We start from the raw sequence: 19,600 nt of genomic DNA, 5'->3' as shown, positions 1-19,600 counted from the left end.
GAAAGTCCGCGGATTACCACTTACTGAGCAAAGTTAAATTGACGGATAGATGTTAATGCAATCCGGGACACGTCGCCTTAAGCAATCAGAAAGGAATAATGACAGTATGTACAACTGACACAAAAAAATGGATATTCCCGTAATAATATATTTGGGTAAATTAAATAACATCAAATCACTAAACTGAATTATCCCTAAATAATTTATATATATTTAAAAATATTAAATATTGGCTTGTGTAAATACATAACAATTGTCTCGTACAATCGTTAAGTATTTGTTACACAGCGAATGCTGAAATACAATAGTTTTCATTTAAATTGCGTAAATTTTATTGTATGAAAAAATAATACATTATATTCAGTCACATATTCTCGATATAATTCTACATTTAATATTTAATTCAGGAATCACCTTCTATATTCTATAATAATGAATATTATTAAATTGTGCGTAATGCTGTTATGTAAAAATTAAGTACTTTCAGCAGTTAAGTACTTTCGAAAATATTCTCATTTTGAAGAAAGAAATACAGAATAATATCTTCATAGCTTTCTTTATTTTTACTATACATAATTGTAAAGCGCTACCACGTGTCTTTCGGTATATTTAATTTCACACAAGAGCAGGGATTTCGCTTCAGTCGCAGCTCAATAGCAATTTCAAATAAACTATTGGTACCTAATCAAAGTCGCTCGACACGAGATCAAAGCGACCTCAATCTACAGGCATAATAAATCGGTCGTTAAGGATAGAAAGCTTCCATTCTTCCTTTCTCATCCGGAATACTCGACTTGCGTTCCGCGTACTCCCTCGGGCTCGCAGAGTGAGCATTCAAGACACTGTCCGGCTTTGTTATCGGCGTCCGCGAGTTTCAATTGCGAATCATGGTACGTAATCAACGCGAGCAGCGACTCGCCGGAGCTATTAGCTAGGTGCCTTTCACGGTGCAGCGCGTCGAACCACCGTTCGCGTTTCGCTCGCTTCGTCTCTTGTATAAATCAACCGGATATCAACAAGCGGAAGAAAAACAATGAGACAGAGAGATATTGTAAAGGGTGCCGCGAAGATTATCCCGCATTATCGAGATACTTCGTCGGGCTAACTAACGGTCGCGATTGTTTTCTTTCAATGATCTACAGAACTGTCGGTTTCTCCTTATCACCGGTATTTCTTCCCTTCAACACCCGTTTTCTTCGTCTATCGAGAGTCCTCTCTTTATTTACTTTCCTTTCCCTTCCCTCTCTCTCTCTCTCTCTCTCTCTCTCTCTTTCTTCTTTTTCTTCGACGCGACTATCCGGGTTTCTCTTCAACCCTACTGCGCGTCCTTCTTACCGGTAATCATCGAGAAATTGTATTCCTGTTGATATCTGGCGGGTGATTACACGGCGGTCGGCTGTGCGCGCGAGTTTGCGGATCCCATACGACAGCTAATTGAAAGCGGACGTGAATCGGCACGGACGGACAATTCTGCCGCTAGCTGATCGACTAGATAGTCTTGCTCTGTTGATTCTCCGCCTTTAGGATGTTTCTTTAAACGATCGCTGTTCCTATTTTCCCGACGGCAAGTCAATCTTTTCTTTTTCACGAGCTTCCAATTTTTTTCTCGAATGGAAAAAGTGATGGTTGATTCTTGTTCTTAACGCGACCATTATAAATATGTAAAGTATATATGTAAATATGTAAAATAATTAAAATTTAGACGACTCACCTTTCACCTTTTTGGTTTATCATTTATAGTTATCATTTATAGTTACTTGACATTACATTAAAAATTATTACAAATGATACGTTTTTTTTATTTTTTTAATTTATAAAAGAAAGTATTAATCCATATATTTCTATTTGTACATGCAAACGAATTATTTCTGTGTGAACTATCATAAATAATCTATATTTCTAAAAAGATTTTATAATGTAAAAATTGAGAGTCCTATTTTGTTATTCTTTTATAATATGTTATTTACATGAAAAGAATGGCTCTACTACAATATCTAAAAATTCGACTATAGATTTGAAAATTATTTTTTGTTGGACTGTCAAATTAATTACATAGATCTCTCAAGCTTGTTACTAAAATATCAAAATTTTTTGCAGCATTGTTTATTATATATATATTATTTAAATCCTACATAATAATTTCGAGAATTTAACAAAATTATTTTTAAATCTATATCTAATTAAATTTTATATCTCAATAAATTCTTTCTATACACAACATAAAAAGCCATTTTTAAATATATAGATTTAAAAGGATTTAAAAATAAACTTTTTATTTATTGAGTATATAATATTTCATTTTTTCATTTTCTGTTAAATGAATAAAATTCAGAATTAGTTGACCACATTGAATATTCAATTTTGTAAGGATTATCTCGCTTGGCTTTTTACAAACGCTTTCTGTTTTATCAGCTTCAGTTTCAAGATTTCTTTGAAAAGGAACAGCGAGTTTTCTCTCCGACATTTAAACAGGATGCACAACGCATCGTGCGTTGATATGTACAGAATGTAAGATTCACTTCACGCATGCTCACGCATTCCGTCACGTTGTCGAGGGAAGAATCGCCGTGAGGAAAGTCCGACGGTATTTCTAATCACTTTTCCAACCTCTGCTCTTTGTCTTTCAATCCTCCAAGAGAATTACATCGACTTTTGCATTTTTTTTCCTTCAATTTAATGCAATGAAACACATGCTCATCATTTCTGATGATCATAAAAAAATATCAGATTTAAAAAGATTTAAAAAGAATGCCTTATACCTTCGACAGTATCAAATTAAGAGTCGGATAGCCGTATCCGGCTTGTATTTACTCGGCACAATTTTATGTGAGAGATTAATGAGACTTTAATTATGGGTAATCAGTATCGCGACGTATGTAATATACGTCATTAGATTACTTCGCCAACAGCGACGGGACAATTATAAATTTTTAACTCCTGTACCAATGTTACCGGATGCTGGTGGTTTCCCGCGCGATCTGATAACTTCCACTTTTATCGATCTTTCTGGTCGTGATGCGAGCCATTGCCACGATGCACACCGGTGAGACCTGTTTCCCATCCGATGAAAAGTTACTGGATCGTTCCTCGTGCCCCCGACGATAAGAAACTCCTGTTGATTTTCTAGATGAGACTAGTCTTTGGTGAGACTAACCATGGAACTGGATTGGTACGCTGAGAATAATCATGCAAACATCGGCGACCGACAAATTAATGTTTCACGATATGTCCCTCGCACTTTCCGAATGGAGCAATTAACGAGACTTCGACAATTATATACGTATAAATACCTTCTTACTTTAAACACGCACGCACATATTGGTTGGTCCGATATTCCAATAAAGACTTTTGCCGCCTGACGAGTTTTCGACGGGAGGATGCTAAGAGCTTTGAAGCGGAATTACGAAGTCATATAAAGTAATAGCAGGTTTCTACCTACGGCGAGCAGTGGGAAAACAAGAATCGATATAATTCTCGACTGAAATAAGAAGCTTTATTTTTAGTCGTCATTTTCTGTTGTAGTTTTCCACTCTTAGTTTCTTAAAATAATAATAATTATGGTTCGCTTATGAGATCGTAATAATTATGCGATCGTATTTTAGTCATAGTTTAATTATAATTTTATCATAGTTTATAATTATGATATTATAGCCAAATGAGAACTTTATTGCTCAGAATTCTCATTTTGATTTTAAAATGAATGTAAGACTTATCTGTTTCTATCAATAGTAGATTAACTTTAACCTCGATTTAATTTACATTCTTCATTTTTCCAATTCTAAAAATTAGAAGAAGATGAAGAGTAAATACATTGGTGAAAACGGGCATTAACCGCGCGATAGATCTCTTTCGAGTCATCCATATTCTGAAATCACGTCGCCAGCACTTCGATGTCGTCTCCAAGTGCCTTGTCTACGCCCCCGAGCGATAGGAGGAAGCAACGGCGGAAATGGGGAACGAGGCGCCATGAATGCCACTTAGAGGATTATTAACGACCCGGTGATGCTTAGCTCTCGGCTGACGCTTTCAGGCGATTCGAAATTCCCATCTTGGGACATCTTTAACGGCTGCCACGCCGAGATTTATGCCGAGGTCCTCGGGTCTGCGGTCGGTGTTCAAAGTCGTCGGAGCGAGTGGGCGGGCATAATCGTTGTCTGCGCGGATTTCTTGCGCTGGACCCCGCGACATCCATGCGAGGGTCGATACTTACTGTGCGTAAGGGTTACGAGCTGCTGAAGGCCTCGTGCGAAGACGTTTGCTTCTCTATACTTGCATTGACGGACATGAATTTAAATGGTAATAGCCGTCCATGTTTAATCAATATGAATACGCGCGCTGGAATGGTTCCGCTTGTGCAGCTGCCGTGTGTCATAAGTTCATCACAGCGTCAAATTTATTTAAAACATATTTTGAATTCTAATAAGTTTAATATTTCAATCGGGATTATTAAATCAAAACAAGTATGATTTGCTTATATTACATAAAATCATTTCTTCGATCAATTTTATGATATTCTTCAAAAGAAATTCTTATTTTAAGTAGTACATAATAATAAGTAAATAATAAGTTTTTTAAAATTTATGTTTTTTTTAAATTATCTGTTAAAGAAAATATTCTTTGTTAAAGATAATAATTATTTAAAAGAAGAAAGTAGTTGAGTAATCACTTTTAAGTAATAACGCGCGCGCACGCACACACACACACACACACACACACACACACACACACACACACACACACACACACACACACACACATCGTTTGTATTATTTTTAATTTTCTAGTATAGTAAGAAGTTACTTATTAAAAGATTCAGTCTTTTTATACTCTCTAGATTGGATTATATTAATTATAACGTTGTGCTAGAAATCATTACAGATACATTATATGGTTTAACTATACAAAATATAGTTAATAATAAAGCGCGAGAATCTAAGAAACGCCTTTGTCCAAACGATCTAGACGTCCATCATCTAACTATCTTGAAAATTATATAGTACCGAGATCTATATATCTCAGTTTGAAGAAATCCTGTGATTTATATCTTACATCTGCGTAACGAGTTGCAAAGGAAGAAGATCAAATACACAGATTGCTCTTTTAGAGATACATAAAAAGAGATGGAAGAGATTACGTCGAGAGAAAGGAGTAGATGAGAGAAATAAGTTGAAAGGTAGAAGCGCCTGGTAGAAAATGAAAAGAAATGCGACATTGTATGTTCTATACAAAAACTGCGTGGATTTTATTTTCTTCGATACACCAGCAAGACTGCAACCGGGTCATGAAAGACTCGGATAATCAGGGAGAGCAGGTTTCAATCCATGAGATCACCTGTTTTATTTTCGATGCGTGTATTTTGTTATTGCGTTTTTTTTTCATCATCTGCTTCTTTTTTAGGCTTTCCCTTACACGGCTTACACTTTACTATCGTCTTTCGATCGATACCACCGCAAGTTGTTTCATAATCGGTGTTTCAATCTTCTTGTGTTTTAGTAAAGAAAGTCGTATGAGGGGATCAGATTAAGAGTAGTGTTTATTCCGTTCCGTTTTGTTGAAAAATCGTCCTGTTTAATGAAATTGAAAGAATTGATTTCACACGAATTAAAATTAATTACATTAATCCTTAATACACACGATTGAATTATTCATGTCCTGCGCATTTCTTTTCTTTGAAATAGTAATAGGAATATCTGGCTAAATAATAGTCTCTATTCTTTCCTTTTTTTAATATATAATTTTACAAGTATTTTTTGAAGATATCAAGCATATGTAAAAATTATTTAATAATTTTTACGTAAACTGTGATAAAAGTTAATCCAAGAAATCCATTGCGTATAAAATCATCATGTTTTATATTAAGGGTTAAATATCAAAGATTATGCACATAAAAGATTCATCGCGATTTCATTTATCTTGTATTAGTATCTAATGTATTCTGTAATAATTTTTAATGTAAAAATAGTTAAAAATTTTATTGTAGTGTATTTCGTATTAATAGTAAGACTTAAGTAGTACGCTAGTGGTATGCAGAAACTGTAATGGAAATGATGATGCTACTTATTTTCTCTTTTATTAAACAGAGTAAATAAACAGGAAACCAAGCAAAAGGGCCGACCCACTTCTTGCTAATAAAAACCGAGATAGGGTGATCTTGTGTACGCAAAAGAACCGACATACCATAATGTATCCCTCGATTGGACATATCCTTCCGTATCTGAGAGTATAATTCGAGGGTGTGTATGAAAGCGGTGCTACCTTAATTAATAGAGACTCGTGCCGCGATGCGGGCTTAATACGTCATGGATTTTCTTTCAGACTTTGTTCGCCGAATATAACTGCCTTATGTATTTCGGTCTTAATCTGAGATGCATGCACGAAGAATACTAATTTTTTATCTTTATTTCCGTGCCTGTACATCAAGAATCATTGCATATGTTCATGTGTATTTTATTGTTTGCCAGTATTTACGAAACAATTGCGATATTCTACAGCAATATAAATTGTTTATCGTTTTTTGATAATTTTGATTACTTAAACAGTATATTTTTAAATACATAAGTATATGTAAATATATATTTAAATATATAATAGAAAATACTAAATACATGTTTTGTATTATATATATATATATATATACTTAAATAGCTAGTCGCTACATTAGTATTGACAGTTATTAGCATTTAACACGTCGTATATTTCAATAGTATAATATTGTCATGCCATCCACAAACATTCGAACGCCGATTAAATGGATTATTATTGTTCCAAGAGATTTCGCAAAGCGCTACGTTTACATTGGTCTCGTAAATGTCTATCCGCAGAAGTCTTTCATATTTCACTGTCATACAGGCGGCAAGTATGGGAGCAGCACCGTGTCTAATATCCTCAGATTTTCTCTGGCATTCGTTCTTCGCGCATCACGTCCCTTTCTCGCAATCGCGCTCTATCCAGAGTTCTTTGATCTTTACTTAAAATGCAGATAATACAGAAATGCTGTGAGATGCTGTGAGATGTATGTATATGTATATTTGCAAGAAAAGGGTGTATTCTCCTTTACATGATGCAGTTGCGTTCACATATTTATTCCAAGGAAGAAGATAAATTGCGATTAAAAAACTATTTTGAAATAAAATTCTATGGAACAATTAGAAAAAAAAAAGATAATGATATAAATGTAATTTGAATTTCTAGAAAAATATTATTCGCCTTTGAGAAAGATTTAGAAAATACTAGTAACGTTCGAATTTAATTTAAGCATGCTTAAGTTTTCTGCAAGAGTAAATGGCTGTGAAAGTGATTAATTAATGTAGATTTATTACTTTCTTGTTAAAGATGGAGAATGACCCTAATTTCTTATACGCTTAGTCTTTCAAAAGTTATCAGTGCATTTTATACAACCGTTAGTGCATATGCATATGCGTGTAATATACGTATCTTAGAAATCTAATAATAGAATCTGCCTACGATTTTGTCAAAATTTTATATAACAGAGTAAGGTACATATATTCTCTAAATTCTTTAAAGTAGGATCTCACTCTAAAGAATTTAAGTTGAATTTAAGTTGAATTTAAATTAATTGAAAAAAAAATCACTTTTCAATTTTTAAAAAAGATTTAATTTTTTAGAAAGAAATCTTATTCTAAAAGTTATAGAGAGTATACATACATATATAATCTCATTTTAATTTATATTGCCTCACTCTATAACTTTAATTAAAATTATATAGTATAAGTATAAATTAGAGTGAGGAAGAAAATGTATATAATTTTTTTCTCTCGAAGAATTTTCATAAAATTTCACGTTACAAAGCACGAGATGCCGACGAAACACGAAGAAAGACTAAAAGAACGCGGGAGAACTATTAATAATATTTTAATTACTTCACCATTTCAGACTTTTCGCGTTCATAAATTTTTTCTCCACCATCGATCTCGAGTGCACTCGTGCCTTCTCATTTCTCGCGATTAATTATGCGGGCTACAAGGAGGAATTTTTCATATGTAAATTTTTGCATTATCCCGATGCGAGCGAGGAGAGACAGAGGAAGGGAGTAAGAGGAGAATATATGTGTATAGGCTTGCAAAACGCCGAGAGATGCGCACTGCGCAGAAATGAACCTCCTCGCGTTTCAAGAATAATGTCGCTGCTCGCGCGCGAGAAAAATTGCTGGGCGGGCGGCACTTTGAATTATACGCATTGCTTCACATATATACTCGACGTTACGAGTGCCTTCATCTTTCGAGGATGAGTATTTTTAAGACGAACATGTGACACAATCGAATCCTTATATTCTATGATTATATTCTAATTTCTATAACTAAATACATTTGTGTATTTTTTTCTGTAATACGATATGCCAATACAGGATGTACACGATAAATCTTTGGTATTTTAAAGTAATACGAAATTAAAACAAACACATATTTTTAAGTCTTTTTTGTAAAGAATAATTAAAAAAGTTTTTTTTACAAAAAACAAACCGTTATGTGAGCATTTTTAATGGCACAAAGAATACCGTATTGATATTTCAATTTTCATCAAATGCATATCAACATAAGGTGTTAATGACTATTATAATTCGGTTACGAAAAATATTCATGTTCATCTTGGTGACATCTTGGTGGAGTAAATTATGTTCTTGAGAAATTATGTTCTTATCTCCAGAAGAATAAATCCAAGAAAGTGACATCAAGAGAACGATATGACAAAGGACATTCTTTTTCTCGACCTGGAAAAGCCATTAAAGTGAAAGCTTAATAATTTTTTGTAAGAAACTTTTTCAGTTGTATGCACTTAATAAATAATAAACTAAATTTGAATCAAATTTAATACATTTTCTTAAGTTAAATTGTTTAATTTTATTATTGATTGACAACATGCAATGACGACCTATAGAAATGATTAAAAATAACTCAAATTAGGTATAATTTGACATTAGGAATTTACAATGTAAAATATCGGAGGTTTATTGTGTATATTTTATAATATACAGTAAACGAAATTGATCGGCAATGATTTTTTAATGCAGCATTTTAGATATTGAATGAAACTCCGATTCATCGTGACGGTTTTTTTTCTATATAATTGAATTTTTATCCTATAATAATGCTATAATAATGCTATTATGCTGGTTTAGAACGCGAAGAGTTACTCATTTTCTTTTTTATCGTTCAATTTATTATCCAAAGATTGTTCATTAGTCTTTATTGCCCGTTTCGTCGTACATTACTCCCCTCCGGCATGAAAGCGATCTGTTCGACACGAGCAGCTATGTTCGTTTCTGAAGGAGTATCAACGATTGCATTGTGGTGACATTCCCGGGTGCACTTTACGCGGTGTAAAGTGCCTACGGCACTCGCAAATGGTGTGCTTTGACCAACGTGCGATTCACACCGATCTCTCGTCTCCGTCTTGTTTCTACGCGATGTCTCTTTCCCCCTTTTTCCTCTTAAATTGACGGCAATTGCGCGATCACCGATGAGACTCACTTTCGTTTTACGAGGAGCGAAGTGCCTTGCTGGAATCGGCAATAAGACGTTATTCTTGCCTTCCGCGGAATGTAACTTTTACGGCCGGGAGGAGGTGAGAGGAGACGAGAGGAATCGGCTCTCTGCGACCGGTCGATTATGCTATTGCGCTGAAATGATACGTTTCCGGTAAAACGGGCCCGATGTAACCCAGCCGATTGAATGCGAACGTGTAACGCACGTGTAATTTCGCAAAACGGTCGTTCGCAAAAAGAAAGCATCGAGCTCGATAAAAGTGAGCCCTGCGGTTGCGACGGCTGTGCATGCTGTTGATGATGGTTACCATTATCTCGTTTATTATCATTATTCGCTCTTTTTCATTTTAATAGTGACAAGTACATACCGACTGATAGTATATAATTATCATCGCGTATAATATATTTATGGTTACAACATTTGCGTCGGGTGACATCGGTTTTTGTATAGATAAACCGCAATAAGAGATCCTATAATAAAAGTCTTGCTAAAGTGAATCAGTCTTCTAATTGGTCTTCTATTTATTTATCCATTTGGTATAATTATGTACATTTTTGGAAAATAAGAGAAAATAAAAGAAAGAAGAAAAGAAAGAGATAGAAAGCTATAAGAAAAAGAAACCAAATATCTGTTATCTCTTTCTATTCGCCATTTTATCCATTTTTGCTAAACTGTTATTATAGAATTTCTAACCGCGACATTTACGTTTGAGAAATTCACATAATTTGACGATTCATTACATTAACTTCCCGTAATTCCGTGTAAAATAGAACGTGTTTGCCAGTCTTACATCAGGTATTTTTCCTCTTATCATTGTAGCCCGAAACGGTGCCTCAGGCGAGGATCGACATGACCCGCGTCCTAGAGGTAGCCGCAGCCGAAGACGTCACTGGGCATCCTTACAGCCTTGCCGTGACCTCACCGGAAGGTGTAACCTTCGTCAAAGGGACATGTCGTGAAGAGACCAGGTGGTGGACGGACGTTCTCCAAGTGTACTCGCGAAATAAGGTTGGTTCAGTTCAGTATTTCAATACTTGTATTTTTTATTTTTTAGTCTTACATAATCATATGTCATTTAATCAAGGAAACTTAATTAAATGCTATCTTTATGCAAAATTATTACATAAAGTAAAGATTAAATGCAAATGATAAAAATTAAATAGTACAATTTAATAACACTCTTGAGGTTTCAACGGCTATTTTCTTCAAAGAAGCTGCGTGGGCTATCTATGTCTTGATATATTATTAAATGCATCAAGACACCGAAATAATTCACAAACCCTGCATAGCTTTTTTGAAATGTGATAAATTTTTTTTTGATTGAGATATTTGCATATCGCAATAAAATGCACTGAAACTGCTGTAGCGAAAGGCGAAATCGAATTTCTGTGTCGAATTATGAGAGAAATATCGATTTGAGAAAATGGTCGATTGCCCATCGGCGAAAACGTTGATGCCTAATGTACACTTGCGATGTAAAATCGCGTCTTACGTGTATCATTTGAGAATTTAATTTGCTGTCGATTACGGAGGATACGCAGCAGCGAAACTCTATATCGATACTGTATTACGTCGAAAAGAACGTTGCGCGAGAGAACGGAGTCACGCAAACGGTAAGAAAACGCAACTGTCGGTTGATTGCTGGTGTCCTCGCATAATCATTACGTGTCATGCATCCTCTCTCGCGTCACGCTTGTTACGCGTGCAAGAATGATTCCCTGCTTGCGATGTCTTTTCGATGGGATTAGCTTCGATAGGGTTTCAACCATAAATCTAACACAAGAAGGAATCTGAAGAACATTTTGATTATTTCACTGCAAATTGATATAGTGTTGAGGCCTGGAAAACGTGTTAAATCTCGGAGAATTTACTCTGTTTCACAATAATTCTCACGGTGCTTATAATTTACACGAAGCTTTAAAAAAAATATCATCTGCTTTCTAATTTATAATATATTTAACTCCAGAATGTCATTGATATTAATACAATTTTTCATACATTTCACAATTTAATAACAAAATATTTATAATCTAGGTAAACATAAATAATCTAATTATTAACTTAAAAGGAAAGTAAGAATAAGCACATTATCAAATTTAATTTTGAAATAATATGAAATATGTAGTCCAATTGTAATACTTATAATACTTGAATATTATATTGTATTATATGAATATAATAATACAAAATAATATAATACAGAACACTGCTTAACAATTGAAATTACGGTCTTTATTATAATCTTGACTATCACGGAGTTCAAACTAACCCATATAGCACAGAAGTAACATTGCTGCAACGATTGTAATATCATTGCAATATTGCTGGAACGTTACAATGTTGCTGGAATAATCTAATAAGGATATATAACAGAATTTTTGAACATTTATTTATATTTTTCTTAATTTTTGACAATGATTATTGAATATATAATTTAGCACTCAATGATCTCGTTTACTTGTACATAAAATTTACATATTGACAGCGTTCAATTAAATCGTAGATAAAAATCAATTCATAAATTAATTCGCGAAAATTGTTAATAAACATAGTTACTTTACGAACGATAATACCGGCGATAAAAATGCCTTTATTGTTTTTCACTACATAAAAGAGGCTGTCAGACGTCATGGGATTAGCATTAATGTAGGACAGAATGCAACATAAAAGTGCGTCGTCGAGTTCATAAACGGGCGCTTTCGCGTGATGAAGCGGTTATTGAGTGCAATTGTGTCGATCGCTTGAAAGGCCTTGGTAAAAAAAATGGCGTAAGCGACAGTGAAACTGCCGACGTTGCCTCGCATAATCGCTACGCTGACCGATGTGCACACCGCATCGCTCTCATTACGCCAACAATAACGCTCAGTAGTGCGCGAGTTGTCACTGTTGGGACTGCATCTCGCAGAGTTGTTCGAATCGATTGGCCGTTTCCTGCGATTCATCCGCCTTTTCGCGATCTCTCTAAGGGGCCCCCGTTTTCTCTTTTCACGTCGCTTAACGCCGTACCGAGGCATTGCAAAAAGGATGTCTATTATTCAGCCGACAACCGAAAGCGCTTGGTGACAAATGGAGAGTGCATCGTTTCACTCTCTGCTATGCGATCGTCTTGGCGAACCTGGCTAGAACGATCGTTCCTAGTCTGTAAAAGCTGCCTTACAAGTGATAATTCCATTAATTACATATATGCTCTTAACGTGTCACGTTACAAGTTAGATACTTGAAATTTTTTAAGTTTCTCTATATTGACGTCTCATCGTCAACTGGACTTGAAACTTGCTCGAAATATGATATTCACATTTCTGTTCTTTATATTTCGCTTATTAGCAGTCATAAGTTTGCTAATTGGCAAAATATGTAAAGTGAGATATGTAAGATCGGTGAACGAGTTGAAAGATAAATGATTTTTATAACTCCGTCATTTCATAGTCCACACCATGTCGGCGCCACAAGGCAACCGTAAATTTATGACATTTCACGCAACATACGTTTCACGTGTGTTGCAAATTGTTGCGGCCGTAAAACATCCGCTGGTAAAAAAAAACGAGACACGTTTATCCAATTTCTGCCTGTCGACGTTTACAACAGTGTATCGAACGTTATACAGCGTTTGTACATCGCGCGTTGTTTATTGCGCAACTTACAAGTCGAACAAGCCGAAAAGAAATTCGAGTCGCGTCATATCGATAGCCTTTCTGATTCAGCGATTGTCTAATTAAACTGTGGACCGTGATGCCCGCTTGCGAACCTTCCAATAGATCAGCCCTGTCATAAATCGCTCGAAAGCTGTCATTCGTTACATCGTTCGAAATTTTAACAACGCAGCGAATCGCTCATATGTTACGATCATATGTTACGCAAGAAATGATCGATCGACAACCAGAAATATCTCTTCATTCGGCATTTTTGGTGCAAAATCACGTAGTGTTGCACACACAATCGTATTTTATCGGAGGATAGTAGATTTCATAGGAAGATATTTTTTTATTTCGAATACACGTTCAAAAATCTCGAAGTAGGTCTCGTACATGTCGACATGTCAGTTGATGTTTCCTTTATTTCTTTTTTCGACCATGCATATTTTTATTCAAATTAACTTTATAAATTAATTTACGAAAGAATCCAGTCGAGGAAAATATTTTTCGAGTTAAAGAGTTGTCAGAATTGTATAAAAAAATATTCTTTAAACATGCAAATACCACTTTGCATATCCGATCCTTTGTGAATTATGTGTTACAACCTGCGTGTGTGAAGTTCGTAAAGCTATAATTCTCAGACAAAAAACATTCCCTTCGTATACATCCGAGATTCTCTCTATCTCTTTCCCTCTCCTTCCCCTCTCTCTCTTGCAAAATAGCGAGATAATTATCTTCTCAGAACAAAATGAAGTATTCTTTGCGCCCGCGGGTTTCGCGTTGATTACTAATCGATCGATCAATCGTCCTCGCATGTTTAAGATCTCGTCGCAGGCTCGTACGGATTGTTCGTACGGAGATTACACGACTATATACGTACGTCAATTCTGTTACGCAAGCAATGATCGATCGGCAAATGGCTACACCTCGTTGTCGCGGGCCCCGCGCTGGTGTAAACGAACGATTACGTTACGAGGCCAAGGCGAGATGTATACTTATATTCCTCGCGACATTTAACGCGGGTGAACGTGAAGGAAACCCTGCTCTCGCGTTATTTTCCATATTTTTTTACGATTATCCCTCCTTCTTCGTTGTCCTTCGAATCGCCACGCTGTCTATGCAAAGAAGGCTTGCTTTGCACCTTGAGATCACTCGCGAAGTCAACTTATTAGCAATGATCAGTTTTTTTCAATTGAGAATATACGACAATATCATAAGAAGATAACATCAAATGCTGGCTCTTAAAAACATAGAGTTATTCCTGAATTAATTAATGAATAAATAAATCTATTTTTATATTATTATAGTTGATAATATGTCTTATAAATGTTTCGTAATTCATACACGTTAAATTAAAATTTGGGTTAATCATTTCCCGAGAAATACATCTGTTCGTAGATCATAGTGTTCTCACGATTAAGATACAAGCGCGAATGAACGTAATCATGCGATTATTCGCGGATCGCTTTTCAGATCGCGCGTACCACATCGCGATCGATTATCCGGTTAGATTGTTACAGCAAAGAAACGCTCGAGAGTTTTAACAATAGAGGAAATTTACCTTGGGTAAATTCTCTTCTACGATGTCTTCACGGTATGTTATTTTATATTTCCAGGGTCGCCACAAGCGAAATGCAACCTTTCCCGGTGGGCAGACGACGATCCTGCAAGTTACACCGACGATTCGAAGTGAGTATCTACTGTTTGTAGACTATGTAAATTTTATAGTGTGTATAATATGCGTAGCCATTTCCACACTGGCGGTTAACACGACAATGTAATCACTACCTCGTTTAGCCATTTCGCGATATTGCATAGACGGAGATCTTTACGCAAACAGGCTTGACATAACGAGGGATAACGTGCGACATTTCAGTCGACATAATAAATATCGCATGGGACGCGAGTGAAGAAATGAATACAAATAACAGGAAGACAAGTGGAGCGAGGGAGAAGGCAAATTTCTTTTGCACAATGTGCGACTATTATTATACCACTGCCACCTCGTTATCCTCCGGTTTTGAGAACGAAGTTATCTCGTTATCTCTAATTGAATTGTACTTATTTCAATTATTCACGATGAAAATTACAGCGATTAGCTTGAGTTGAGTCACGTATCACTTAACAATAAGACGACGATCCTATAATGTCGCTTAAAATAAGTTTCTTTCATACATTGCACAGAAAAATATCATTCTATTGCTATAAGAAAACTGTTTACTCAATTTTCTTTCTTTCTTATAAGTTATAATAGTTATCTTTAACAAGGAATATTTTCTTGATAGCAACCTTCAAATGTACTTATTAGAAATTTTAGAAAAACTTATTATTATTTACTCAAAACAAGAATTTATTTTCGTTTAAAGAATATTATAAAATTGATCGAAAAAAAGATTTCAACAAGCAAATCGAATTTGTTTTAATATTTTTCATTGAAGTATTAAACTTATTAGGACTCTCAGAATACATTTTGAGTAAATTTGATGCTTATGATAAATTTACGATAGATTTGCGAATATGAACTTTTAAAATACTTGCAACAAGTAATTATTATTTGCGCACAGTATGTATATTTCTGTGTACTGTAGTTTTCGAATTTAACGTTACTGTTTTCTAAGAAAGACTAGAATATCTCTTATTTCTTTATTCTATTCTATTGTAGAAATTTTGCATTCCGTTGTTTGTTTTATTCACTTATCTGAGCTTTTATAAAAGGTAGCATTTGAACTTGATCGGTAGGTAACACGCCAAATCCACCGCGACCGCGTTTCAATAGCTGCCGATCGGAGCCACGCAGCAGCACATGGATTCCAGAAACCGGTGGCGGAACATCAGATCTGTGTTCTTCTGTATTCTCATCTACACCGTCCTTGGTGACGACGAGCGTTGTCACCGCCACCAGTGCTAACAACGTGCTGACCAATGGCAACACGGAGAACGTCTCCGAGATCAGGAACAATGGCCTGTCGCCATCGCGTGCTCTCGAGAATGGTTCCACCGGAAATTATTTGAGCACTGCAACGTCAACTACATCATCGTTGAATGGCAACGTCTGTAGCACGATCTATTCGACATCCTCGACGCCAGTCTCGACGGCGACGACGACGAGCAGCATTGTTTCGTTGGTCGATAAACCACCGATGATTCCCAACGACGGCGTGAGATCGACGAGCTATCGAGATCAACCTGCTAGCAGCGCGTCACCGCCGACCCGGGATAAACTCCGCGCCGAGGACAAGGCCAGGCGCAGGATGAATCAGCAGGGCGAGCGGACCGGCGGCATCATCGGTGACACGACCAGCCCAGCCTCTGGCGAGAAACTAGGTCGGTATATTAAATGAGGCACAGTCTCTCCCTATTGACATGACGACTCTTGTATATAATACCGTCATCTGTACTTTGACATCTCCCTAACTCTGATTACACAGGATATCTGCCTGATATCTTTATGATATCTGCAGTCTTATATCTTTGCAATATGGAGAATAAGATTTTTTTGGTGTCTGTTCGCATTATGCACGCTGAAACAAATTTATTAAACCTTAATACATTAATTTGTTTGAATAGTACCAAATAAATATTTATTTATTTACAGTAAATAAACTCATTAAAAAAAATAGATTATGATTCTTAATTATTCAGACGTTTGTGGTTTATTTTTTTTATTATGATATATCTTAAATTATACATTCAATAAATATTTTCTGATATAATTGCGATTAATAATTAAGTTTTTGATGCGACAAAATATTGCTATGTATGTCTGATTATTTTATTTGAGATGATTAATGCTTTATCATTGATGATGAAAATTAGAAAATATATATGGACAAAACAGTTTAAAGAATGTAACTTCATTTCGAAATACATGTGAGTCACATTAGAAGTCAATTCTCAAGAGGTTCGTCTCACTTTGTCACGATTCATGTCGAAAGTTTTTCTTGCTCTTAATAGACAGATAAAACTAGTTTATATACGAATGGAAACTGGGACGCTGCCACTTTGCGTTTTACATTCTCAATGACGATGGTTTGCAGCCCTCGGAAGAAACGACTGATGTATTAAGTTGGAACTGACCTATTTTTGTTCAATATAATTGATACCGCAAAGCAATAGTGTGAAAATGTTGCTGGGCTTGTATAGAAAGCTATTAATTATTAAAATTGAATATTCTTCAGAAGACAAAAATTTTATATAATTAATTCTAATACTTTTATGCAATTAATATTATCGGAGCTAATATTACAATAATGAATATACTTCAATGTATTATTAAGAAAAAGTTTTCATTCGTGATAAACGATTTTCGCGTTGAACGAAAAAAAATCGATATCCTTATTTTCTTATAACTTATGGACTTTCAACATCGGGCTCTTGTCCATATGTTTGTCTTTAGAGCCTCGGGGGAGTATCAGGATCCGATTGTACCCGGCGTTACACGTTGCGTAATTGCGTACGTGTAATCGCGAAGGAAATCTACGGCCGTTCGGCCGTGCTGCACTGCGCTGCGCCGCGCGATTCGTAGATTTCATTTAGATTGACGCCAAACGAACGACGGGATACTTTAGAAACTACCTCGCGAAAAATCGGAACGCAGGCACGCGAAATCCGTCGAACGATCTCACTAACGATTTCCAACGAACGCGGATTATTGAAACGCGTCTGTCTTATCGGAGCGTTGAAATCACTCATGAGATTTAAGCCGCTGATCGCCGATTAGCCTTGGTCGGTTTAATCGTGCCTGACGAAAGATTCCAACGTAGGATTTATTCACGAGAAATTTGCGATTTATTATAGCAAAACTGTAATTCGCATTGAGTTACAGTTTGTTAATAAATCACGAATTTCTCGTGAATAAATTTAATGTTAAAATCTTTCGTCAGGCACGAAAGTTATTAATTAATCGGCAGTTAATTAATATGGAATGGTTGTTTATTCGTGCCAACGAGCGCCCATCTCGGGCAGACGGTGCTTAAGTAGAAAAGAAATTAATTAGTTAACTCGGCAACGTAGCGATACGACATAGCGAAACGAATATTTGATAACTACGAACGCAGGAAGCTGACTTAACGGTTTCGTCTCGTACGGTGGTCTCTTGGATTCTCCTCACGATCGTTCTAAATATTATAATTATAATTATAGTTCTCGGAGTAAGGCCGTAAGGCTCGTAAACAGATCAAAATTATAGAGAATGATTTAATATATAGATAGAGAATAAAATTTGTTAATATTATATTATGGTATGTTGCATGATGTAGAAGTAATAAATGTAAGAAGCTATATATTGTATAGATGACGACGCGTGCCGAAGGATACTTTTGGAGCACGAACGGGAAAGAGAGGGAAAGCTACGAGATATTGCAGCTTCATTAACGCAGCCACGAATAAGGAGAATCAAGCCAAGAATTTCGGAACCAACTAGAGATGTCGTGGATGCGGTTAATGCGGCTCATCAGGATAAACTTGTACGTAGATAAATTATTATTAATTGATTGCATCGGCAGAATAATTATGAACTATTTTTTAAAAAGTACATTTATTAAATTTTATGAGAGTATGTTTAACATATAATTAAGATTTTGTGAGATGTATGTAAAAATATGACTTTCTATGGAGGATTATTATATATTGATACTCATTTTAATTTTGCTTAAAAATAAGATACAATACGCGTTTCATGTATAGATCAGAGGCGATCCCGATGGCTGTGGTCTAGATATTTCCGGCATTAGGTATTCACCCACTTCTGAATTGAGAGTCGATCTGCCGGCAGAGGATTTGCTAAATATCAAGAAGGGTTGGCTGATGAAGCAAGGATTGAATAAGGTGCGTCCCGCATATTCAGCAATAAAAGAAGTCGAAGAAACTTGTACACTTTAATTAAAGTTTTAATTATTTAAAAATTTTTTTATCTAGGAATGGAACAAACACTGGTTTGTGTTGAGAGGTTGCGGACTGATGTACTACAGAGATCCCTGTGCGGAGGACAAGGGCATCATGGATGGTGTTATAGACCTCAATACTGTCACCGCGGTCACGCCGCTTCAGGTCGCACGGAATTATGGATTTCAGACTGTCGTGAGTAATCATAATTACGATATCGTGTTTGCGTGAGTGAGGAGCGTTCGTGTTTCTCGGAAAGTACCTAACTGCTTTTGCAAAACAATCTTAATTATAGCTGCTTAATTATGTGATAACATTATTTTATGTTAAATTAAAGTCTAGCGATTCTATAATCTAGCGTGATCTACTTTTTTCATTGAAAAAGAAAAAAAATTGAATATATTGATTTAAAGAACTTGAGAAAGTCAAATTTTGATTATTTTAAAGTTAAAAAAGATTTCGCGCATATAATTAATTTTTTAATTATTTTAATATTAATTTTAATATTAATTAAAAAANATAATAATATATAATTATATATATATATATTATATATATATATATATACTATATATATATATA

General features: G+C 35.4%; 1 protein-coding gene across 1 annotated transcript in view; it reads left to right on the top strand.

Annotated features, from left to right (window-relative positions):
- Window positions 1-19,600, top strand: part of LOC105618313 (protein outspread) — a 197,168-nt gene that overhangs the window by 168,900 nt on the left and 8,668 nt on the right. Inside the window, exons 4-9 of the mRNA XM_012199854.1 lie at window positions 10,323-10,511; window positions 14,752-14,824; window positions 15,875-16,459; window positions 18,428-18,600; window positions 18,821-18,961; window positions 19,052-19,213. Coding sequence (XP_012055244.1) covers window positions 10,323-10,511; window positions 14,752-14,824; window positions 15,875-16,459; window positions 18,428-18,600; window positions 18,821-18,961; window positions 19,052-19,213 — 1,323 coding nt within the window. The remainder of the gene's footprint in view (window positions 1-10,322; window positions 10,512-14,751; window positions 14,825-15,874; window positions 16,460-18,427; window positions 18,601-18,820; window positions 18,962-19,051; window positions 19,214-19,600) is intronic.

Source organism: Atta cephalotes, assembly GCF_000143395.1.
Source record: "Atta cephalotes unplaced genomic scaffold scaffold00016, whole genome shotgun sequence".
NCBI classification, from domain to species: Eukaryota; Metazoa; Arthropoda; class Insecta; order Hymenoptera; family Formicidae; genus Atta; species Atta cephalotes.
Note: the sequence above shows the minus strand (reverse complement) of the source record. Positions and strands in the feature narration are given on the sequence as shown.